We start from the raw sequence: 27,329 nt of genomic DNA on the forward strand, positions 1-27,329 counted from the left end.
AGGTTCTGACCTCAGAATGAAGATTTAAATCTATCTAATCTCTCTCTCTCTCTCTCTCTCTCTCTCTCTCTCTCTCTTTTTCTCCCTCCCTCCCTCTCTCTCTCTCCCTCTCTTTCCTTCTCTCTCTCTCTCTCACACACACGATACGAATGATTCCCTAGGGGAAAGCTTTGGTTTCTAACTTCAAAGATATCAGCTGTACTGGGTGTGAGAATGTGCAGACAGAAATAAATAAGGAGAGAGATGTCCGAGCCCCCACTGACAGCACTCACCTTCGACTTCTTCTTCATCGCACACGTGTTTCAGGAAAGAAGCCCCTCTGTCCAGGACGGCTTCATCCTCCATCCTATAGTAATAAAAAAGAAAAAACGAGTGTTCAGATCTCTCCTGGAGGGAGCCACTCGGAGCAGCCCAGCTTCGGGGCAGGTTAATCTGCTGCGTGCTCCCGTTCATGTCAGCAGGCCACTCTCCTCTCGCTCTTACAACTCCGTTATAGCTTCTTTGGAGCAGTGTTTAGGATTACACCGGTCCCACATAGCTCGAATTCTAGAATTAGCAAGTGGAGGGAGGGTAATCACCGAGCGGCAGAGGGTTCCCCCTCCCCACCCCCAGCACTCGGTGCCTTTGCAGAAAGCAGGCAAGAAACTAGAGAGGAGAGGAAGTTTGGTGTGTCTGCGGAACGGAGCGCTGAGCGTTTGTGGAAATCCAGCATCGGCGAGCAGCTCGGGTGATACCTGCTGCAGAAAATGTATACACTCACATACACCCCCTGTGCACACCCACCCACGGAGGGAGGGAGGGAGAGACAGAGAGAGACAGAGAGAGAGAGAGAGAGAGAGAGACAGAGAGACAGAGAGACAGAGAGACAGAAAGAGACAGAGAGACAGAGACAGACAGGCAGGCAGAGACAGAAAGACGAGAGAGACAGGGAGACAGAGACAGAGAGAGACAAAGAGACAGAGATACAGAAACAGAGACAAAGAGACAGAGAGAGAGACACACACAAAGGGAGAGAGAAAAACAGAGAGACAGAGATACAGAGACAGAGAGACCCAGAGACAGAGACAGCAACGGAGAAAGACAAACAGAGAGAGACCAAGAGACTAAGAAAGACAGAGACAGAGACAGAGACAGAGAGATCGTCTAATACACAGTGGGAGCCTAGCCTTCAGCCAGCCTCTTAATACCAGCAAAACATATGCTTCTGTCAAGTGGCAAGCTTTGAGTCACATGTCGGCCTTACAGAGGTCTGACATCTAAAGCTTAAGCTGGGACCCAGCTCCAACAATAGTCAAGCCATCCTAGCGTCACTTAGACATGTCACTCATTCATTGACTTTCTTCCATCTTCTCACTTCAGGGTTTCCCCATGCTGGTCCTTTAACTGCCCTACACAGGGGCTGGGATTCTTTATTTTAGAACTATATTTTGCTGCCCTCCTGTCATGTTACATAATAGGATCTACTCTGCATTTTCACATGCTAAATAAGACCTCATGAGCCTTCCAAGTCTTGACAGCCTTTTTAGGCCAACCGTTGCCAAGCACATTTCCAAGTTTACAACACGAATTAAGAGTTATTTTCATACTAGGAGCCTCCTTTCTTTAATTGTATAAACTTTATTAGGGAGAATTCCATGAACGCCATTTATAGTGAAGTTAGGAGAAAATCCCTCATGAATTCTGCAGGGCCCAAAGGAGAAGGATTTTAGAGAGTAGTATCAAACCCATTGAATTGTTCTTAGACTTATAACAGTAGCTACTGTTATGCAGAAATTTGTTATTCATAATCAAGCATTTATTAATTTCTTAATGAATGACAGGTACTGTGCTAAGTGTGGCAAATACAAAGAAAGGCCAGATCATTCTACTTCCTGCTCTACAGAGTTTACACAGAAAAGGAAAAGCAAAATAGGAACATACATGATAGCATATGTGGATGGATATCCAAAATAGGATATTTCCCTGTGCTCTATCATGTGCATATATCCATCCTATCTTCCCTAAGTGACTTGTCATCAATCCCCTAGAAATATGGAAAATTTCTCCCTCTGAAGTCATGGGAGCAGCATCCAAATGCTTCACCTGAGCTATCTTTATTACTTTTACTACATACAAACCACAAATAAAAAACCCAAACTGAACCAATAGCTGGCTAACAGCAATGAAACAACAATGAAACAACAATGAAAGAGTATTGACTGTGACCGCCACTGTCTGTCATAAACAAATCATTTTACCTCTATAAGACTCAGTTCCCTCAACTATGAAAGAAGAGAGTTGGACTAAATGACTTTGAAGGTCTAAAGTTATGCTCTTTTTGACACTGGAGTCAGAGCCCCTGGGTTCAAATCCCATCTCTGACATTAACCTTAATTCTTTGGACCTCGATTTCCTCCTTAAGTTGACCTCTGAGGTCTTTTCTAGCCTATACCTCTATTCACCCAACCTGACATGCCATGACCAGCCTTTGCATAGTAGGCTAAGCCATCCCCCCGCCTGGACTGTAATGCCTCCAGCATCTTTCAAAATCAACTTCCCAAAAATACATGCTACTGACTCTGAACCTTCCCTGTACTCCCACACCAAAAGTTCTCTCTTTTGTCACATTTTCCTCAAATATTTTGACTGGATGTTTCATCTGGCCACATCATCAAACATACTCTATATAATACTGATGTGTGCACATCTCCCAGCGAAATGAAGGTAAACTTCTTGAGAGGCAAGGTTCAGTCATTTGTTATCATTCAATGTCTACTACCCAGAATAGAACCTCATACACAGAAGGCATAGAAGAGAAACAGTTGTAGAATCAAAATATAAAAAGAGACGACTCCAGTCCAATCAATAACCAGTATGCTCCTGCCTTACCAAGGCCCGCCACCAGCCCAAGAATCAAAATTCATTTATTTTACATTGTTTGTAGATCCAAGTAAGGATTACAACTCAATGATGAAATTATGTTAACAGATGTCCAAAGCACAGAATATCCCCTGACCTGTCAATCTATTTCTATTGTTCCCCTTACTGGACAAGCAAAGCTGTTTAATCTCCCTTCTTTAGGTGAAGATTTAACAAGCATTTACCAACACCTGCTATGTGCCAGACACCGTACTCAGTACTTTAAAAATATTATCTCATTTGGTCTTCATAACAACACTAAAAGTAAATGCTATTATTATTCCCATTTTATAGTGAGAAAACTGAACCAAACAGAAATATCTCACCTGAGGTCACACAGCTCAGTCAGACTTGAACTCATGTCCTTGCTCCAAGTTCAGGGCTCTGTTTACTAAAAAGCTATTTGCTCCCCTCAATTCAATAATAACCAACAACAACCAACATTCCCCTGGGAGACAATCCCAGGGTCTCTACAAGATCTAGATTTGTCAGATACCGAGTATATAATTCCCTAAAGCAGAGGTTAATTTGCTGTGTCTGAGTTTTCTCCATCTTTCATGCAACAGGAGCAAGGTAAAAAAAAAAAAAAAAAAAAATGTGTAATTCTGATGAACATGGCCATCTCCAGCAATGACATGAACCAAATCAGTTCCAATAGAGCAGTACCACCAGACCAGTCTCACCCAGGGAAAGAACTCTGAGAAATGACTATGAACCATTACATAGAATTCCCAATCCCTATATTTTTGTCCGCCTGCATTTTTGATTTCCTTCACAGGCTAATTGTACACTATTTCAAAGTCCGACTCTTTTTGTACAGCAAAATAACTGTTTGGACATGTATACTTTGTATATATATATATATATATATATATATATATATATATATATATATATTGTATTTAATTTATACTTTAACATATTTAACATGTATTGGTCAACCTGCCATCTAGGGGAGGGGATGGGAGGAAGGAGGGGAAAAATTGGAACAAAAGATTTGGCAGTTGTCAATGCTGTAAAATTACCCATTCTAGAGAAACTCGATGTTTGGACATTTGAAGTTGGACATTTGAGGGCCCAATGCAGATATGGAGATAGAATGAGAAGACAGGGTGAGAGAAGACCCAAAACCCCATGTCCATATCTTGTAAATAAAAAGATAATTAAAAGAAAAAGATGTGCTATCACTACCTAGGGACTGTATGAGTTGAAAGAGAGGTTTAAGACAAGGGCTAGTTTACAGGTTGAGATTGTAATCCAGTGTGGCAATTTCTCCACCCTCCACCTCCATCATCAACATCTGGGTTTCTTCTGAACTACAAACTGACAATAATTCCTAGATCAGTCTTTGGCTATTTGATAAATGGTTTAGAGTTCCACCACAGACCATATGTAACAAGGAATCAGAAATTCACACAGGGAAAATCAACTTCTGTTTGACTGCTGCATGTGAACCCCACATCATGTTCTGAGAGCTGTCCCTTCTCTACAAGAAGAGTTAAGATGCTACATTCTGCAAGTGTGAGTATTACAGACTAAAAATACAAAACCTGGGCACCCACAACATGCATATTCTCATGAACATGAGAATGAACGTTCACCATCATTTTAGACAAGCACACAAGAGAAGAGATGGAATCTTCATCAATATGCCTTGAATGTCAATTGTTCAGATCCAGAGGGTTTGGGGTCCCAAAATTCTTCTGAATGTTATAATTAGAACCGCTGGAATCATCTCTTTAGATAGATGGCATGTATTTTCTAACCTGACTCGATGTCTTGTGTAACTTTACCCATACTGTCCCACAAACATTCCTGAAACATGCCTTTCAAACTGCTTGTGCATTTTGCTGGGAAAAAGAAAGGGAGGGAGAACTCCTTCACTGAAGGGTGTTCATATCACAAGCAAGAGTGAGTTCAGAATAGATTTGGAAGCCTCTCACTGGCATCACGGGGATAAGGGTCATGTTAGTCTATCTTATAAAATTTACACTGAGCCAATATCGGCTTCTTGCAGTGTGGACTGTGACAGTAAAAGTTATAGCCCTGCTATATAAAATCCACACCCAAAATGGAATTTTTCTTATTCTCTGTTATTCCGGGAGAGAAAACCCATTGGAGTGGAGCACATGTCTAAATCGGCTGCCAAAACCATTGCCTCTTTCCTGGGACCAGCTTAACACGGAACAGGCTCATCAGGGGGACTCAAGCCCATCACAAGAAAGATTTAGGGACAGCATCAGCCATTGGCCATAAGACCCTGTTGTAGCCTGTCCTCCAAGAGAGCCTGCCCCTAAATGTCCTTGCCGACTGCCAACGTGTTCCCCAGCTGGTCCACCCGGAGCAAGCAACTGCCAATCAGCCAGTCAGCACGTGGCAGGCTGCCAGAACCCAGGCTTCAGGACGTAAGCCTGCCCCAGCACATTACTGTTAAAGGTTGAAGGTCTTTGGGCTCAGTCGCCTTTAGACTCCTCGGTTACCCTTCTCCGTCCACCCCTCCCTTCCTGTGGCCCATTTTAAACATTTAATTTATCTTTATTGTAGTAGTATTTGATTATAATTTTATATAGCCAATCCTTAAATGCTTTTCCAGGTTTAAGAAGAGAATGAGAAAGGAAATGGAAACTTCTATTCAAGGTGGTTCCCAACTAAATCTGAACCTCACTACTTTTAGCTTAACTAAAAGCTATGGAACTTGAGGTACTCAGAGGCAACTTCATAAGAAGGGGGAAAAGGATATCTTATAACCAGGGCAGAAAGCTTTAATCTGTGATGTTTCTCTGGCCCCTTTTCCTGAAGCCCATGAACCCCTTTTCAGAATGTCTTGAAGTAAAACAAAATTAATAACATTTTTCATAAAATTAAAGTGATATAATTAATCATTTTAATTTAAGACATTAATTAAATTTTAAATTTCTAGGATAGTATTGAAATATAGCTATCAAAATACACCTACACTAGGGCATGACCCTGTGTTCTTCTATGTAAAGGATTTACTCTCATCTTTCCACCAACAAGTACTCCCACATAACCATCCCACTTCCTCCCTTACCATGGTTTACATCCCCTCCTCCTCCAGGTTAAGTTGGAAGTTACATAAGGATCAAGTTAATAATAGGATTTACTAATTCCTCTCCCTCCCAAAAAAAAAATCATGAAAGTTATAGCACACAGTACAGAATGACTTTCTCTTTTCAACATATTGAGTCCTCAGTTGGCAATACTGATAATTTTCTAAGTCACTTTTGTGGTATAAAGTTTATTAGTTAACAATTTCTTTAAAGTGTACTTGTTTTAACAGAACCATTCAGTCTCTTTACAAGCTTCAGGGAGCCTCATAATCTCTCATTTTACAACTGCCATCCTAGGCAGAGCAAATGTTTAAACCAATCTTGCTACACGTGCCCTTTCACACTGAGTGAAACAAAAGATTCATAGGGAGGGAAGGGTTTAAAGAGCAAATAGGCCATAGTAAGTGAAAGGATGGGTCTTCTAACTGCAAAGCTAATTCTTTTCCCAGTGGACCATGTATTATGTACATGGAGCCTTTATTTCATAAAAGCAGTACTAATCTCCCTCAGAATTACGATTTGGGGCCATCTCCACCCAGAGAGAGGACTGTGAGGGTTGAGTGAGGGTCACAACATAGTATTTTCACTTTTTTGTTGTTGTTTGCTTGCATTTTGTTTTCTTTCTGATTTTTTTCCTTTTTGATCTGATTTTTCTTGTGCAGCAGATAATTGTGGAAATACACATAGAAGAATTACAAGTTTAATATATATTTGTTTGCTGTCTAAGGGAGGGGGAAGGAGGAAAACAAATTTTTGGAACACAAGGTCTTGCAAGGGTAAATGTTGAAAATTATATATATGTTTGAAAAGAAAAAGGAAAAAAAAAAGGAAAAGGAAAAAGAAAGAACTCAGATCTTGACTGCCTCTGCTAATTTACCTGGAAACTTCTTGGGAGGAAAAAAATCTCCAGTTGCAATAGTCAAGATCACTAAGATGCATGGTCGCATGAAAATGAGAAATCAGCTCTTCCACCTAAAATGGGACCAACACACCCACCTTTCCCCAAAGTTCCCTCTTCTAATCATTTCTAGAAGCTAGGAAATCACTTATATTATTAGAATAAGCGTATGAATATCATAGTTCTTTTTTTTTTTTTTTTAGCTTAAAACTTTATGAAGTCTTTTCTCTGAAATAAGCTATTTTGAGCTTGCTCTTAATGTTAATTCTTAACCCGAAGAGTTAAGGAAATTTATCAGGGCTTAAGTTTGCTGCCACCTTTTGGTAATATATTGTCATTGTAGGCCACGAAGGAAAATAGGTCAGTAAAGCAAAATTCACAGGGTTGTGTGTGTGTGTGTGTGTGTGTTGGGTTGTGTGTGTTTAGGGGACTGACAGGGAGAATACTTCTGTAGAGTCAGCCCACCGGTAGTTCTATACATAATGAGATATACCAGGAGTTTCATGATAAAGACACTAAACTTTGGCCCATGTTGTTTCTGGAAAGAAAAGATTCTGCTCCAGATTGGGGGAAGGAGGCAGGGAATCTCCAGTGGTAAAGAAACTAATAATCAGAAGTCACAATAGATAAATGAACCACAACACATATCCTTCAAGTTCAGTAAATCACTTAAAAAACCTACATATTGGCACAAATTCAAAGCAAAAAAGGCAAACCAATCAATCAGTCAGCCAAGAAACACTTATTAAGTACCTATCATGTGCCTAGCACCATGCTAAGCCAAAAATAAATAAAGTGCAAGGTAGATAAGAATTTTAAGAAGATATAATCTCTTAAAGAGAGAGACATCAAAGAATTTCTCTGGAACATCAACAGGTCTCTGAGAAAGAACACTCTGGAAGAAAAGACTACTAGCCACAGACTGGAGACTGAGAAGCCACGAGTCGGAGCTGACTGGAGACTGAAGAAAGCAGAAGCAAGAACCAAGGACAAAGCTGCAAGATCTCTTGGAGCCAGGAAAACCACCAACATTTTGGCGACAATCAGACATCAAAGATTGGTAGAATACACTGAAGCTTTTTACCTATATATCATGAGTAATGTCTTTAAAAGTCTTCAGGGACTGTAATGTTCTGGCTAGAGGTCTCTGGATGGGCCTTGGTTTCAGCAGAATTATCACCACAAGAATAGTCAGGAATAAAGTCCAAAGTCTTTATTATCTCCTTCACAGTCTGCCTCCTTCACCTAAGGCCGATTAAGCTTTCTGGGGGACCTTTGTTGTAGTAGAGAAGTGAAGGAGATAGGACAGCCACCTGGAGAGTCTTCAAGTTCTCCTCTAGGTCTGACTCTGACCTTCTTAAATACTCTATTACAATTAAATCTATTCATCATACTAAGTATAAGCCAATCATTATATCACTAGGGAACCATTATTTGTTGTAAGATTAAATCAATCATACTGAACTAGAGAAGTATTAATCACTGTGCTAAACTAGATCACCCTTGTCTTATCCATTCCACTGAGTTAACACCTTGTTGTAAGAATCCTTGCCTCAAGTACATTTCTCCAGAGTTCTGGCCCAATGGACCAAACCCCAGGCCACTGCCCATCTGAGGTTTCTCCTGATTCTCCTGCTTATTAATCCTTTGCTTTCAACTGAAATGACTTCATATTACTTATTATTTACTTGCTTCTAAATATGTTATATTCCCTCTATTCCCTGCAGATCCAAATTGATTTCATTTTCTTTTCATCCTATTGTGGTGTCTATTGTGGTACCTATTATGGTACCAAGTAGACAATTAATACATTTTTTGTGGAACTAAAGAAAGCAGGATTCATCTTGTTTCCTACAATGAGATTATGGAGTTAAGGACAGGACTATGGTGGACTAATCTCTGTTTCTCTTATAGTACAGACTATGAACTTATTGATATGACTGACAGAACACAGATCACAATGTTAGCACTACAGAGATCATTTAATTCAATCCTTTCACTTTACAGATGAGGAAAATGAGGAAAAAACCTTCTGCCACTAAGAGGGGTTGAGTGACTTGTGCAAAATGACTCTGAAACGTGGAAAATGACTGAACAAAAACCACAATTTCATATTCCTAAAACATAGTCGTGACTTTATGACCCACTTTCTCAAAAAATCATCAGGGTCTTCCCCTTGCTTCTAGGATAAGTTTCACCACCTGATGTTTAAAATTCTCCATATTCTGGTTCCTATCTACTCTTCTAGATTTATTTCTCATAACTCTCCTTGTCATGTACTTTATTCCACCAAAGAAGCCTGTTGTTTGTTCCTCACCTATAATGCTGCATCTCCCACCTCCTTACTTTTGCTCAGACTGTGTCCTATGCAAAGCCATGAATTCATAGTCTCTTTAGCTTCCTTTGAAGCTCAGCTCAATCTCTGATATCATCTTTCCTCATCTCCCCATCTGCTATTGGTCCCCCTTGGACATTACTTAGTACTTACTTGGTATTTACATTTTTAAAAACCTATGAATATATTGTGATTTCCCCCAAAAGAATATAAGCTCCTTGAAGACAGGGATTATTTCATTTTTTATCTGATGTCTAGTACAGTGTCTGGCACAGAGCAGGTGCTTGACAAATTTGATACTAATAGAGTAGGAAATCCAGTATGTGAAGACTGGGGATGTGAGGAAAGGGGATCTAAACTTTCTTCCAAGACTTTTCTTTGCAAAAGGTTAATTTTCTTCAGGCATTTAAATTCAGAAACCATTCCTTCTTAACTAATGGTTAGTAACAGTTCATAATAAAGCTAAGTCTCAAATTTCTTATTAGGGAATATGATATTTATGCCATAAAACAATGTAAAATAAAGAACATTTAGTTTTGAGTCTTAGGTGCCTGATGTTTACCCAAATAGGTATATATTGTCTAAAGAAAAGATACTCTCTATAGCAAAAGGAGAACTGCTGATGAATAACAAAATTCTTTCTATAGTTTTTTTTAATTCTTAAGAGTTTGTTTATGCAATATTCTACTGACATAAAGAATATAATTTGCTGAGGAGATGATTACATCTTTACATGACTCATCTTTTGGTGTTTATTTTGATAATTTATTTTGATTTCAAAAATTTGTTTGGTCCACTCTTCTATTAAATATGTGTCCAAATTATCTCAGTTAGCTAGACAGTTTATTAGTAGCTGAAAAATTCTAAAGAGTGCATCCCGATGATCTTTCAGGCAAATAAAAGATGATTAGCTATGCACATTTTTGGCTTTGCTTAGACTAACTTTAACCCTCTCTGTCCATAAGCATTTGAAAGCTAAGAAAATTTCTAGTCTTTTTGGCTTGACTTATTGAGATCTGGTAAATTTCTAAGGGAAATAGTCCTTGTTTGATTCCATTCTTTTCTCTCTGTGTCCTCTCTCTCTCTCTCTCTCTCTCTTTTGATGAGGCAATTGAAGTCAAGTGACTGGTCTAGGGTCACACAGCTAGGAAGTGTTAAGTGTCTGAGGTCAAATTTGAACTCGGGTCCTCCAGACTTCAGGGCTGGTGCTCTATCCACTGCATTACCTAACTGAACTTCTATCTCTCATTTTTAAGTATTAGCATTTTCTTCAAATAAATCTCATTTTTATTTTTTCTTCAAATTTGTTCAGAGCCAAATTGTGCTCTAAGCTAGAGGTCTGTACACTGGTAGTTATTAGAAATGACTCTCAAATTAGTGGCCTGTTATTTTTCTGTCAGGATTCTCTCAGTTTCATATTTTGTGATGCTATGGTCCTTGACATTCCTACTTGCTTCACCTGCTTTTTAAATAAACCATTAATGAAATCGATGTGGACCTTAAAATGCTTATGTTCTGCAGGGGATGGAGGGAATGTAACAACTGTACAAGCAAGTAAATAATAAGTAATATGAAGTCATTTCAGTTGGAGGCAAAGGATTAATAAGCAGGAACATCAGGAGAAACATCATATGGCCAGTGTCCTGGACTTGGCGGGCTATGGTCCATGAAGCCATAAAGAGTTGGAAGCAACTGAATGACTCAACAACAACAACAAACAAGGTTATTTTAGGCTAAAAATGCATAACCATCTCTGCAAAACTTTGAAGGTAGAAAATGAAATGTTCTGCATAAGGAAGTAAACAGATTAGTTTCCCTGAAATTATGACATAATGAAGTAGAGTCGTGCAAAAAAGATTGGAAAATTTAAATGGGAACCAGAATGTGGAGGACTTGAGTTTTTCTAAATTTTATCTGATATAGAATGAGTAGATTTCCCATTCAGAGGATTTTCAAAGTACACCATGATTCAATCTAGCTGAATTACCAGGTCATGGAGACACGAAACAGCCTCATCTTCATTTGTGCAGTTAGCTATCCCTTTCATATCATGGTGGATATAGGTGCATCATCTCCACAATCTAGAAAATCTGCAGAAACATTTCTGCCTCCCTCCCTTTGTACCAGTGAAAAAGTCTGATTTTTCCTATTTATTTTATTTATTTATTTAAATAAATATTTTATTTATTTTATTTTTTACTTTCCTATTTTTTATTTATTTCCTATTTATTTTATTTATTCCTAATTTATTTTATTTTAATTTATTTATATTTTAAATAAATATATATTATTTATTCCTTTATTTTATTTTATTTTATTTCCTTTTTATTTATTTCCCATTTTATTTTATTTTTATTTATAGTATCTTATTATAAAATTTGGGTTAACATTATATAATACTATAGATATATTTTATGCATTTCTGAATTTGTAAACTTTTTCTATATCATCTGATGGCTTTTATGTATCATCTTCAGCTTCCAAAAAACTCCCAGAAAATTCCCATTTAATTTTTCATGCTGACCCATATTATGTTAAAATCACAATGGGGAAAGTGGCAAAGGTAGAAGAGATAGCAAAGAGAAGCAAAAATAGGGTTAAGGGGCTTGCCAGGATCACCCAAATAATGATGGAGGCTGAATTTGAACTCAGGAAGATGAATCTTCCTGATTTCAGGCCCACCTAGCTGCCCCCAGAGGCATTAATATAGATAAATATTTGTTCTATGTCACACACAGTTAGTTAACAGCAGAGCTGGCTTTAAGATGCAGACTCCTAACTCCCAGCCCAAAGATCTCGCTATAAAACAACATAGATACTAAATGAAGGCAAAGTAGGAGATGCCAGAGAAATTTCTGTTAATTTTTGATTCTAACAACTGATAAAATAATGCAATAAGAAAGCAGGTACCCTTCATTTAAGCAAACAGTCAATGACCATCTGGATTTGCAAAGCATAGAATTTATGGAATGATTATTCACTATGCAAAAGCTCCATTGTCTTTGAAAAAAAAAAAAGCTTTCACTATAGGGTTCCCCAAAATAGCAAACCTGCAGACTCCCAGCCTACTGAAAAGGGCCTTCCAGATCATATAGTCTTTTTATAATTTCTTTTATAGATGTGGATATTGAAGATATTTTTATAGTTGGAGGACTTGAGATGCAGAGCAATGGCACCATGTTAAAAAGTAAAATCAGAACAAGGACAGAACTCAGATCTCCTGAGTGCCAGCCCCACAAAATCCCCTGCTGTCTCCCTAGGAACTTAAAACAGAATGTGATGTAATGGCTAATGGTACTTGCAATGTGCCAGGCATTGTGCTAAATGCTTTACAATTATTATCTCATTTGATCCCCACACAAATTTGAGGAAGTAGGTGCTATCATGATGTCCATTTTACAGATTAGGAAACTGAGGCAGGCAGTGATTTACCCAGGAACGCACAGCTGGGAAATATCTTGAGACTGCATCTGAGCTGAGGTTTTCCTGGCTCGGGCCCAGCAGTCTCTATCTTTTTGACGTTCTACAGTCATTTCAGTCACATCTGATTCTTCATGACCCCATTTGGAGTTTTCTTGGCAAAGGTTCTGGAGGGGTTTGCCATTTCTTTCTCTAGCTCATTTTACAGATGAGGAAACTGAGGTAAACAGGATCAAGTGACTTGCCCAGGATGGCAACGCTAGTAAGAATCTGGGACTAGATTCAGACTCATGAAATGAGTTTTTCTGATTCCAAGCCTGGTGCCACCTGGCTACCCTATTTGCCCCATTCATTTCTGTCACACTTTTACACACTTTTCTAAGAACAGTTATTGAGTCAAGTATGGAACTTCTTCAGTTCGGACTGATGATTTCATTCCCTGTGGGCACCCCTTCCACTGATAATATTCCAAATAACTATGACTGGGACAATCTGAAATGAACTTCAGAAGTGACCATGGTGATGCACCTGGGGATGAGACCCTCTGAGCTGGGCTGGATGAGGTCTTGGATGACAGGTCCTATTGCCTGAATCATACTTAATGACTTTCCCATGTGAGTGATCACCTAGGTCAGAGCTCATACTCTTATTAACTGGTCCTACAGAACTCCATTCCTGATGATGCGTGAAAAGTGGACATTCATTATTTCTATGTGTAAGAGGCCCATGGATTTTTTCAACTATTGCAGTATTATAGGAAATATCAATTCTTGGAGGCAATTAAATGAGGTAGTGAAAAGAGCATTAGATTTGGCATCAACAATTCAAATTTATGTAATTACATAATACATATATATAAAATTATTTAATTATATAAAATCAACAATTCAATTCCGAATTCAAAGATTGCCCTATTCACTTTCTAACTTTGTGACTCTCAACAATTCACTCAGTCCCGCTTCACCTACAAAATGGGGATAGAAAGAGTAGTTGTTTCATAGAGCTATTGTGAGAATATCAATCAAATGAGAAAATATTTGCAAAGTGCTTTGTAAATCCTAAAGTACTTTATCCTGTTTAGTTGCTTCCAGTCATGTCTGACTCCCCGTGCCTCCATTTGGAGTGTTCTTGGAAAAGATACTAGAGTGCTTTGCCATTTTCTTTCAGCTCACTTTACAGATAAGGAAACTGAGGCAAATAGGGTTAAGTGACTTGTCCAGAATCACAGTTAATACATGTCTGAGGTTGGATTTGAACTCAGAAAAATGAGCCTTCCTGAGTCCAGACTCAGCACTCTATGCACCTGGCTATGTCCTAGCTATTCTTAAATTTACCACTCACAAATCTTAAGGTATTATATAAATGCTGGCTACTTTTTTATATGAAAATTTCTATTAATTTCAGGGCAATTCCCAAGTGGGGATGGTGGGCATTTTAAAGGAAATAGAAATACAAGAGCTTTTTTTGCCTCACCTCAAAAAGACTTAGCAGCAGGTACTGTTCATCTGAAAAAAATTACTGTTGCATTGTGAGAAATAAACTGAATGAATTCAGTTGGCTAATCAGGGATGGCGATTAAAAACCTTTTATGTGCTTCTAAACTAAGATCCTGACTAATAAAAGAGCTAGAGACATGTAAACTCCATGGAAACATGCTAACTCTGATTATGTCACCTTCAGAACCGTAACATTCCCAAAGAAGGGAAAATGTATAACTGAGATTGGGTTAGTGCAGTAAAGTCAGTGAAGTAACTGGCTGAAGATCGGAAGCAATGTAATGATGGGAGAACTTCTGGCTGATGCCAAAAATTGTCAAAATTAGAAACAAGGAGAAAGGTAAAATCAATCCACAATGTGAAGAAGCAAAGACAAACCCTGCCTTTTCCTGGTATTGTGAGTTATGTAGACTGTGTAGGTTTGGATTTGGGAGAACCAACTTTCGAGCAATCCCAATTTCTTTGGGCACAGGGTACCTAGGAAGCAGGCTCTAAATGGCAAAATAGGGCACTAGCTACCATGGAAATCCTTGGACTAACCCAAGATGTGGCTTAAAACTCTAGCAAATAAATTTATTTCTGCTTCAATTCCAAGATTTATCTGATTGAATTATCGCAGAGGTTACCAGTTCCCTTGTATCACAGAGGTTCTCTTCCCACAGAAAGTACTCTTGATTGTCTATGGAATGAGGTATGAGCTCTTTCAATATTCTTTGTTGAGTATAATAAATTTGGTGTAGGTCCTATGCCTTGTTACTGTGCTACTGGCAAAAGCACCAATGACACTTAGATGAGAGCTAAAAACAAGTTCAGTTTAGGTATTTCCTGTCAGTCGGGGCTCAAACTATATATTTAAGACAGAAGTCATTGTATTTGTCTACAAGAGGCAGGAGTTCAAATCCAATCTCAAACATCTGCTAATGAGCAAGTGACTTGGGCAAACTATTTAACCTCAGTTTACCCAATTTCTTCAAATGTAAAAAAGGAGTTAACAGTAGCACCTATCTCCTAGAGTTTTTTATGGAATATTGTTTTCTTATCACAGTGCCCTGCATATACTTAACATCATGTAAATGCTAGCTATTATTAAATAGAGTATTAATGTCTATAAGTCCCTGACATATAAACTTGGATCCATATGAGTTCAAAGCTGCTATGAGCTACATATTACACATGTAAAGACTAATTCAAAGAATTTACTATTTCTGGGAATCTCGCATCCACCTGAAAGGCCTTCATTGACAACCACAACAATCTATGGATTGCAATGGCCCCTTTATGGAACTCAGTTCCCCATTTTGTAAAAGAAAGGACTGAGATGCACATTGATTATAGAGCCCATTGAAGGAATGCCCTCTGCCCTTTATCCTTTTACACAGAGGGTCTCTGAGCAGCTTATTCTCAACTTTCTTGTTGTCAGGCTGTCTATACTGTACAATTTAGTATTAAAATACAAGATGTCTGAGTTTCCTAATTACTTAATGGGTCTTGTCTCTATGGGCACTATCTCTGTTTTGTTTTGTTTTAAATTTATTTAATTTTTTTCCCAGTTACATTTTAATCAATTATTTTTACATTTGTTTTTAAAACTTTTGAATTCTGTATTCTCTCTCTTATCATTAAGAAACAACAAATGAAGTTATGCAAAACATTTCCATAAAAGTCATGTTGGGAAAAAAATAGATCTCCCACCCTAATAAAAATACGGGCACTGTATTAAACCTGTTTTTTTATTTGCCATACTGCTGGGCATATAATAGTCATAATAGATATATTTATTATAATAATAATAATAACAGCTATATGGCACAGTATATAGAGCACCAACCTGAAATCAGAAGGACCTGAGTTCAAATTCAATCTCAGACAACTAACACTTATTAGCTGTGTAACACTAGGCAAATCATTTAACCTCAATTGCCTCTCAAAAATAATAATAAATAATAAGTATATTAATAGGAATAATACATAACAGTCATAATTCTAGGTGACTGCAATGAATAGAGTACTAGCCTTGGAGCTAGCTCTCTTAGCTCAATTTTGAGTTCAAATTCAGCTTCTTGATCCTTATGGCCCCCTGGAGAGTCACTTAACATCAGTTTACCTTAGTTTCCTTAACCATAAAATAGAGATAAGAGTACCAGCCACACAAGGCTATTAGGAGGATGGAATGAGATATTATCTGTAAAGCACTTAGCATGGTACCTTGCACATAGTACGTGTTTATAAATGTTTCTTTCCCCCTTTTCCTTAAATAAAAGCAGCTAGATGGCAAATTAGATATAAGGCATTGGACTTAACAATCAAGAAAAATTGAGTTCCAATCTAGCCTTTCTAGGTCTTACTAGTTGATCTTATGCAAGTCATTCAATTTATCTGCTTCTGTTTCTTCAACCTCAAAATGAGCCTGATGATAGCACTTAACTCCTAAGGTGTCTGTGAGGATCTAATGAAATAAGATAAGATCACTTTGCAAATCATAAAGCATTATATAAATGATCATTAATATTATCCTTAGTCTCCTGGCTAAATCTAGATTCTTGAAAAGGAGACTGATTTTCCATTCTCTTTCACTTTAATGTACTAAATTATAAATTATCAAATAATTTACTTTAATTAATTTATTTAGGGAAATGTGCATGAAAAAATTGATTTCTAGGTGTGTAGTTTTGTCATTTCCCAGATTTTTCACTAGGCTCCCTAATGTCAAAATTTGGGGGGGGAAAGGGTTACCTCAAGCAGAACCCGTCCTCAACAACCAGCTTGGCAAAAGACTTAGACCAGGAAGTGGAGAGTAGGAGGGAAAGGTACAAGGGGAAAGGGAAAGTTATGACAGAATGAAGAAGGCAAGGTTTTTTTTCATACCATTGACATTTCCCAGTATCTCTAGCTCCACTAAACCCTCCTCTCTCACAAAGAAAAACAATTCAACAAAGCCAATTGGCAGAGGGACCATATTTGATGTTGTATGCAACATTTGGCACCTATAGATTCCCCCCACCCCATCCCAGAAAGGAGGCAAGTTTCATCATCTCTCCACTGAAACCAACATGAGTCATTGTTTTTCATCTGAGTTCAGCTACATTTAGGGGTTGTTTCTTTTCCTTTCTTGTAGTGCTTTTGTATACCCTCCTCCTGGTTCTGTTATCTTCACTCTGCATAGGTTCAATCAGGTCTTCCGGGGGTTTCTTTTAATTCATCAGATCTGTAGTTGGTAATACATCATTTTAGTCATATTCCATATCTTGGTCAGCTATTCCCCAGTGAATGTGTTCTCTTACTTACTTTCCAGTAATTTTCCTAGCCACAAAATGTTCTACTATGAATATTTTGGTACATGAGGGAATTTACTGTTTTCTTCCCTTTATTATCAAATACAATTGTTTTGTCCAAAGAAAGAACAAAGATCTCCCCTAATTGTCAAACTCAATGGTCCTTTCTTAGCGCTCATCTTTTTTTAACCTGATACATGAGATGCTGTTGATCACCTTCTTCTCCTGGACTTTCTCTCTTTTCAAGATTTTCATGACATTGATCTCTCTTGACTCTCCACTGCCAGGTTTGACTGCTCCTTTTCAGCTGGTCAGTCATTCAATAAGCATTTATTAAGCATTTACTATGTGCCAGAAACTCTGTTAAGCACTAGAAATACTTTCAAATAAAAGGGGGGGAGGCAGGAAAAACTGACTAATCTCAAGAAGTTCACAGTTTAAGGCAGAGGACAATATGCAAACAACGATATACAAACAGATATATACAAAGTAAAGTCTATAAAATCAATAGAGAGAAAATACTAAGATTTAAAATGATCAGAAAAGATCAGCAAAAGAAACTCAGAAAGAGCAAAGAAGTAACAGAAGAACCAGAAGAGAGAGCATTGCTCAAAAAAGAAATCCTAAAGAGGAAAAAGTATCAAGAAGAAGGGTGTGCTTGATAACATCAAAGTTGCCCCAAGGTTTTGGTTACCTCTACTGAAACATTAATCACAGCATGTTCCCTAATCTATCCCAAGGTTCTGTCCTGGGGTTAGATTTCTCTATCCACATTCTGTTTTAAGACTCATGGGCAGAGATGGCAGTATTTTAGGAACTACAGGAGTTCAGATTCTCCCACAAATACTTTCAATAAAATTCTAAAAATACACTACAATAAACAATGATGGTGAAAAACAATCACTGTAAACTCCTTCTCTATCCAGCCCAAGATTGCACAAAAAACTCCCAGGATTCTGAGGAAACATGGATCAAAAACAAACTAGGATAGGTGGAAGACAAATAGTCCAATCTCACAACAGGAGACAGAGGCAGACCAGTGCTGAAGTCTGGACCAAGGCAATCCAGCATCAAGGCAGCCTGGGCCCAAACCACAGCAGAAGGTCATACAATTCCTGCAGAATTCAGGATCCAGTCCTAGGCACCAGACTCAAGTTCAAGCACTGAGCTGTACTGAAACACAAGCTCCCAATCCAGAAACGAATGCAGGAAATATGAATAAACAGAAAAAAAATGCTGAACATAGTGAAGAAATACTTAGGACCCAGAAAAGGCTAAAAAGTAAACCCAGAATTTGAAAGTAAATCTACAAATACAAGTAGAGAATCAGAAAAAAGGGCATCCTGGCTACATGGATCCTATGAAAACCTGGAAAAAATGAAAGAAAAATACAAAATAAAATAACCAAAGATGAACAAAGAGCAAAGAGAATCAAAACCTTGGAACATACAGCAGTGAACTTTAATCAAGAATTAAAGTCCCTGAATGTTAGAAAGGCCCAAACAGAAAACAATGGCTCCACCAGACAAGAAATATTAAAAACAAATCAAAAGATGAGGAGGACATGGAAGGAAATGCAAAGCATATATGTTCAAAAACAACTGACTTAGAAAACAAGTTAAAGAGAGATAATTTTAAAGTCACTAAACTACATTAAAAAATGATCAAAATTATCTATATGTTCCATTAAGTCCAATTGATACTTCTATAAAGATGACTTCAAGCTTGCTATACCAAGACATCCAATACCACATCACCAACTGCCTATTAGACATTTTGAATTGGATGTCATAGACATCACTAATATAACAAGTACAAAAAAACTCATTATTTCATGCCAGTCTCCAAATCCCCTATTCTTTTGATCTTCCCTATTTCTGACAAGGGTATCACATCTTTCCAATTATCCATCTTCTCAAATTTAACTCTTTTCTCTGCCTCATCACCAACCCCAATCCAATCAGTTGCAAAGCATTGTCCCTTCTGCTTCCAAAACATGTCTTGCCTCCTCTTCTCTCTATTCATAACACAATCATCCTGGACCAGGTCCTGATCTCTTCTTTTTGGGACTGTTACAGTAGCCTCTGAACCAATATCTTTATTTTGATCCTTTAACCCATTCTAAACTATCCTCCATATGGCACCAAAGGGATCTTCCTAAAGCACATTGCTTCCAAGTTCAACTCATGGACCACATCCTTTCTACAAGAGGCTGATTCCCTTCTCCCAATCTTAACTGTTACTTTTGCTTAACAAAATTACATTGAATTTACTTTGTATATACTTTGTAATTCCAAATTGTTTTCCAGATTCATTGCTCCATTCATAGCTCATTAGTGCCTCCACCTTTCAACAGCCTTTCTACATCATTTTTCTCATTTATTACCTTTGTTATTTTGCTGATATGAAACAAAACCTCAGAGCTAGTGTAAACTTCAATTCTTTTATTATTAGTGTTTTGCAGCATTTTTTTCATATAGATATTGATGATTTGCAACTGAGAAAAGTTCCAGGCATCCCACACCTCTGGAAAAATTTCCAGAAAGCCTATATTTGGAAAGGCAGAGTAGAAACTAAGACATGTCACCTTGGAAATTTTAGCTACATTAAGCTCTAAAATATCCATTTCAATAATCTGGCATGATGGTTTCTGGGTAAACAGTAAGAATCATGTTATTCTACTCTCATAAGGGAGTTACCATAAATAAATTATTCAATATTCAGGAAATGCTTTGAATGTAAGTGGTAGGAATTATTGTCCATTTTCAGTAAAATGAATCTGGAGTGAACTCACCATTCAAAATTGAAAATTATACCAATAAAAATATGAATTTATTTTTTCCTTTTGTTTGTAGGATAGCAATCTTTTCCTATTTACTATTCCTAAGAAGAGGATTTCAGTCCTTAGTTTTCAAATTTGAGGTATAATTTACTCTGGAATTTACCCTGAACTATTTCTCAAGTATCTTTCACACACACACACACACACACACACACACACACAGCAGTAATCAACTTTTAAGAAATAAACTATGATTATTCTTAATATGGTAATTTTTAAGTAATTAAAATATACTTAAGTAAGCCTCTATTGCATTATTTCCCATTTAAACCTTATTACATAGTCACAAGTACTCATGTATTATTCAACTTATTTAGAATCACAGAATATCTGAATTAAGAAGAGCCATTTGGTTCAAGCTCTTTGTTTTACAGTTGAATAAATTGAGTTACAGTGATTAACTTGTCTAAAATTCAATAAAATTAGTTAATTGAATAAAGTTGAATCTAGCACCCAGCACCTAGAGGGTCTTCTGAAATTCCTATTATGTTCTCTCCACTGAATCATGCTACCTGCCACAGATATGTGTCTTCTTTAAATAGATAAGCTTTGGTCAGCCATATTAATATTGTTTTAGATGTATGTATATGTATGTGTATATGCATATGTTTGTAAATTGTATATGCAAGTGTATATGTATGTATATATGTATATAAGTACATATATATGTGTGTGTGTGTATGTATATATAAATATATCCATGTTTAACTATAGCTTGGGGGAGGTGGAGGGAGGGAGAGAAAAAATAAAGTAAAATGTACACAATAGAGATAAAAAAAAAATCCACAAAGAAGCAAAAAAAAGATGGACAGTTAAGAATACAATGTCTTCTATGCTTCTATATGCTTTCTTGTCCTGTAAATTTATTATTGCATATTTTTAATCTTCCTTTATATTCTGCTGAGCACGAAATTTTTTTCCTTTTCTCTGTCTTTTTCTATTGTTTTTCTCATTTTACATTTAAGTTTTAAATAAATAATAAATATATTTTTAAAATAAATAAGCTTTGTGAGAATAAGGAATAAGTTGAATCTGACTAATTTAGTAAATGAAGTCAGGTAATCCTACAACTTCTATTTAAAAATTGGTCTGGATGCCTAGAGTTTTCTCACCAAATATCTTTGATCTTAAATCAAGTTAACTGGATTATATTCGATTAATTTTTGAACCTATTACATGAATACCTTTTACAGCTAAAACAGTCATCTAAAGTTGAGATGTCAAGTCAACAAGCATTTATTTAGGACCTATTTTGTGCTAGGCACTAGACTAGGGGCTTTATTTTCTATTTCAGCCTGTATCTCCAATCTTGTCAAGATTCAGATACTTCAAGAAACTCTGATTTCTCAGTGTGGGTGTTCACTGACACTATTCACTCACAATTCATTTATCATTTGTATATTGTTTTTGAGATAGAAGAAGAAGAAGAAGAATCACCTTGTGGCCAACTTAGGGACAAGTCTCTAGGTACTCAATAAGTTGGCTAATATATGACATAGGGGTCTATTACTAAACCTATATGCAAAGTCTTTCTTTCCTACTTTTAGAAAACCTACAAAATTTTGGGTTTCAATATAAACCCCTGAAGAACCTCACTCCCCTCCATTACACATTAAGTCTCAGGAGAGAGTTTATTAGATGAGTTTCTCACAAAAAAGGATAAAATTCTAATAGTAACTACAGAATAAGATAAAACTAGACTGAAAGACCCAGTTACATTTCAGTACAGCTCGAATAAATCCAGGGTAAAGTATAAATCCACAGATACCATTCTTTACTGCATAATGATAGCTTTATTGCCTATGCCAATATATGCAACAAATTTTCTATATAAGAACTTTGTGGTTTTATTTTTCATCTTCTACAATGTAGAAGCATTTGCACATGTGTGTGCGCGCACACACACACACACACACACACACACACAAACACACAGTATTTCTAAGAAATACAATCTTGAATGTTGTTCCCATTGAGTATTCAGCTTAAATGCATTTCTCTAAAATGGTTTGTGTGGTTTGATCCATATAAATGCACAATTTTGAAGTCTCCTTTGCTTTTAAGTTGGGTGCCATTTAGCACCTTTGGTCATTTTAATGTCCCCTGCCAACCAATCTTTAATAGGCCATTTCTTAGATTTTCAACATTCATATTTCTGAGAAATCCATTAGAATCTTTTAAATCTTCCATCCCCGTTAATCACATGTCCAAACTTGTCTCCATCCCCATCCCCAATAAAAACAATGACAAAAAAATTACCCTCTATCCCACAAATACAGAATTCCAAGGGGTTAAAATGTCATTGTTAGGAAAACACATCAAAGCCTAAGGGAGGAAAAAAAGGTGCTAATTGAACTAAGACTAGCTGCTTAAATGAAAGGATTAATCCTTTAACCATAACAAAAGTATGAAACTCAGCTACTAATCAAATTTATTAGTGACTCAACCTTAATGAAATAAAAGTCTTCCTCTGTTTCCTCTTTAACCATCATTGTGTCTAGGATTATGAAATCATATGGAAAAATAGCATCATAAGTCATTCAAAAAAATCATCATTTTTAAAAAGAAGGGAAAGGTTTTTCAGCTATTTAAATCCCTTTATTAAATACAACAGATCCACAGATGAAGAGGGGGGAAAGTACATTAAAAAGAAAAAGGAAAACCATTCTTAAGAAATTCCAATAGAAGGCTTTCTTTTTCTCCACCACTCTTGCTAATTTTACCAAAGTGAGCCATCAATTGGTACAGACACAACAAGAAAAATATATGTATGTCCTTCATCCTTTAAGTAACTCTTGCTGTCAAGAACATTGGAATGTGGAATCAAAAGACAAGACTTGGGTCCTGCCTCTGCTATCAGACTCCCAGAATGTTCCCAGCCCTGTAACACTGGACAATCTTTTCAGTCTCTTTAGTTCTTAGCTTCCTCATCTGTAAAATATGACAGTTGGACCAGATAATATCTAAAGCCTCTTCTACACTAAAAATTCTAGGATTCACTCTGAAGCTATTTCTGTTACATTATCCAACCAAGGCAATATGACATGATGAACAGAGAAATGACCAGGATTCCATGCCTATTTCTGAGATGAAGTTAGTACTGATCAGAAGAGCTCAATTATACAATTATAGAAAGAATTCAAGAAGAGATAATACTGTGACTTTTCTTACTTTCCACTTAAAATGTAACTTATTGTTGATTCCTCCCTTTGCCTCTGAGAAAGGGGGTTCAGAACAGCCAATTTCATTTCACTGATGCAAATTAATTTACTTGCCATTTAAAATCTTCCATAATCTAGTTTCTATCTCCTTTTCCAGTAATTATTTTACAATGCTCATCTTCTTGAATTCCATGTTCTAATCAAACTCAACTCCTTGTTTTAACCTGGTCTCCTGCTTTCTTCTACCTCCATGTCTATACCTACATCCCTCTCCACCCATCCTCACTTGAACATACCCTTTGACTTCCACCTACTAAAAGTCCTTTTCGTTCAAGAACCAGCTCCAGAGCCACTTCTTAGAGGAAGGGATTCTTCCCTAACTCTCACACTATTCTTTCTGATTTCCTCTATTTACTTCAAGGGGCTTGCAGTCCACGAGGAGGATTAGGCTTGTACATTAATCATATTATCAATTATAAAATGATTAAGAATCTCTTGTTCCTATGTCCTCTTATCTTGGATTTTAAAATTTTCTAAAAATCTTTAGTCTTTATTGTTATGGGCCAGAACTCTGAACTTGAAACAAAGGATTCTTACAAGGTACTAAGTCAGTGGAATTGATAGAGACAATAATTATCTAATTTAGCATGGTTTAGTATGATCAATTTAATCCTACAAGGAGATGTTATGGGCCAGAACTTGAAACAAGATACTAAGTGGAATTGAGGAGACAATGGTTAAATCTAGTTTAGCATTGATTTAATCCTACAACAAATAATGGTTTCCTAGTGATATAATGATTAGTTTGTACTCAGTGTGGAACATATAAGGGACAAGCTCTCAGGACCAGAAAGGACAAGGGCTCTAGAAGCTCTTGGAGGCTGAGACAGATTCATTCCATCTTCTACCTTTGTTGTGGCTGGAAGCTGAAGCACAAACCCTTAGAAGTTGGGGAGATTCAGAAGCCAGAGAAGGCAGGAGGAAGCTCAAGCTCTCGGAACCAAGGCCAGACTGAAAGACTCTCCAGAAAGTTGCCCAGCCCCAGGAAGGAGATAATAAAGGATCTGGACTATAAGAAAGCTAACCGGGCTGCAGAAAGGAGACAAGACTTGGAAAGGGACAATAAAGGATTTGAACTTTAACACCTGGCTGCATTTGGGGTGATTACTGAACTGAAACAAAGACTGCCTCCAGAGACCCCAAGAAAACCCCAACAAGAGAAGATTACATTTTAGAGAGAATATTACACTTTATTGCTTAAAACCATATCCAAGTGTCTCTCAACCATTGCAAAACCAAAAGAAAATTCACTGAGACCCCAAGAAAACCCCAACAAGAGAAGATTACATTTTAGAGAGAATATTACACTTTATTGCTTAAAACCATATCCAGGTGTCTCTCAACCATTGCAAAACCAAAAGAAAATTCACTAGACTCTTATCATCCTTTCAAACTACCTTTTTATATCATCCCTGTATTTTCCAAATTCCTAGGAAAAGCTGTCTACATTGTTTATCTCGACTTTCCCTCCTTGGAATTGCTTTCTCCAAAATTATAAATGATCTTTTAAATGCCCAGTTCAATGGTCTTTACTCAGTCCTCATCATTCTTGACATCTCTGCATTTGACATTTGAACCACCATATCCAATTGGATACAGTCTCCTGTCTGCATTTTCATGATACTAATCTTTCTTGAATCTCCCCTCGATCTATAAGGCTCCGTTTCAGTATCTTTTGGTGGACTATCATAAGGAGAATATCAGTTGCCTGTAGATTAACCCCAAGGCTCTTAATCATTCATGAGATACATGTATACATACATACATGGGTTATGTAAAGATACATATTTACATAAACACACACACATAGATAGATAGAGATCCTCACATCCCCAACTGTCCATTGGATTTTTCAAAATGGATGTCCCAAGGGTATCTCAAACTCAACATATCTGACAAATCTCTCCCCATAAATTAAGCCCACTTCTGAATTTCCCTATTTCTCCTGAGGGCACACTAGTCACCCCAACATCTCTTAAACAGATACCCTTCTCTCTATACCCAGAATCACCTCTCTCCAAGGTTTTATCACTTCCCAGAATCAGTAGATAGGGACTATTTCAATAACATCCTAATTAGTCTTCCTGTCTCAAGACTCTTCCTTTGCCAATCTATCCTCCATTCAACTAACAAATTGACTTAAAACACAGGTCTGATCTTGACTTTCTATGACCTAGCATCAGTTATAAACTCCTCTCTCTGTCAAGGGTTTAAGTCTTTCCAATCTTGCTCTCAGTTAACCTTTCTAGCCTTACTACACATTACTTCTTTTCATGCATACAACAGGACAGCCAAACTAGTCTTTTTATTGTTTGTTCTTCATACAGAATTCCATCACCCGACTCCATGCCATCATAGGCCCAACCCCATTTAAGAAGGGAATGTACTCCCTCCCTCCTCAACTCCTCTTTTAGAACTCCGAGTTTTCTTCAAGACTCATTTCAAGCACCAGATTCTTAATCAAGCCTCTCCTGATCCACAACTGCTCATGTCTAGCTCTCAAAATAATCTTACATCTATTTTCTATTTATCTAATAACTGTTAAAAAAAATACAGCTTTGTAAGAACTTTCACATTTATGACCCCATTTAATTACTTAATATTATTATTAATTTATTGTGAATATTACGTATTTGTATATCATTTATATAATTATATATGATTAACATTATTTGCTCATTTATTTCATGCATTAATTTATTTTAATTTATTATCAATTCAATTCATTAATTTATTATCATTTTATTTAGTATTAATTTAATCCATCAATTTAGGGTTGATTTGATATATTATTAATTTTTTTAAATGAATACCTCAAGCAAACTGGGTTAGTTATAGATAAAGACATTAAGAAGTTAAATGACTTGTCCCAGTCTACACATCAAGAAGGGACAGAGCTAGGATTCAAACCCAAATTTTGGACTTTGAGTCCATTGCTCTTGCTGTACTTATTGTACTATATGGAAAGGAGAGAAATATGTCATAGCAATGCAGTGATGTTCACTCTTTCAAATAGCTGACTAAAAATTTTTCTAAACTGACTTTTTTGAATCATATCAATATTTTTTAAAAAGCAAGGACTTGGGGGCAGATGGATGTTACAGTGGATAGAGCACTGGCCTGAAGTCAAGAGGACCCGAGTTCAAATCTGGCCTCAGACATTTAATACTTCCTAACTATATGATCCTGGGCAAGTCACTTAACCCTAATTGCCTCAAAAAACAACAGCAACAACAAAAAAGCATGGACTTGGATTAATAAGGTGATTTTACACAAATGAATCTGTGTTTTTAGAGATGTTATGTATAAGTATCTTATACCATCTGACTATTTTACCAGTCTAGTATCCCATTTTAAATGGCCCAGGATAACTAATATAACTCTAATAGACTCAATCAATGAATAAACTATAATTAAACCCTACAATGTGCCAGGCACCACACATGCTAACTGCTAGAGTACAAAAAGAAGCAACTCTATCCTCAAGGAGCTTACAATCTAATGAGATAGAAAACATATAAATATGTATAAAATAAGAAATAAACAGAATAAATAAGAAATTATTATCTGAGGGAAGACACCAGAATGAAGAGGGGTTGTTGTACAGAGGGTGAGGTTTAGATGGAACTTAAAGGAAGCCACAGAGGCCAGTAATCAAAAGCAAGAAGGCAGAGAATTTCAGGATGGAAGACCACCAGAGTGAATGCTCTAAGCCAACAGATGGAGTGTCTGGTTCAAAGAAGAGCCAAGAGGTCATTGTCATTGAATCAAAGAGTAATATTCATAAAAATACAAATAAAAGTCCAGCATAACTTAAGATCAATCAGTCAGTCAAAAACCATTAACCCTACTATGTCCCAGAAGCTGCACTAAAAG

General features: G+C 36.9%; 1 protein-coding gene across 4 annotated transcripts in view; it reads right to left on the reverse strand.

Annotated features, from left to right (window-relative positions):
• Positions 1-27,329, reverse strand: part of SLC4A4 (solute carrier family 4 member 4) — a 382,231-nt gene that overhangs the window by 339,862 nt on the left and 15,040 nt on the right. For 3 of the 4 annotated variants that reach the window (XM_031944125.1, XM_031944124.1, XM_031944126.1), the window contains exon 2: positions 273-346. In XM_031944125.1, the coding sequence (XP_031799985.1) occupies positions 273-345 (73 nt within the window). In that variant the 5' untranslated portion in view covers position 346. Of the gene's footprint in view, positions 1-272; positions 366-27,329 lie in introns of those variants that run through there. The other variant, XM_031944123.1, reaches the window with a different exon arrangement.

This window comes from Sarcophilus harrisii, chromosome 6 (assembly GCF_902635505.1).
Source record: "Sarcophilus harrisii chromosome 6, mSarHar1.11, whole genome shotgun sequence".
Lineage (NCBI taxonomy): Eukaryota > Metazoa > Chordata > Mammalia > Dasyuromorphia > Dasyuridae > Sarcophilus > Sarcophilus harrisii.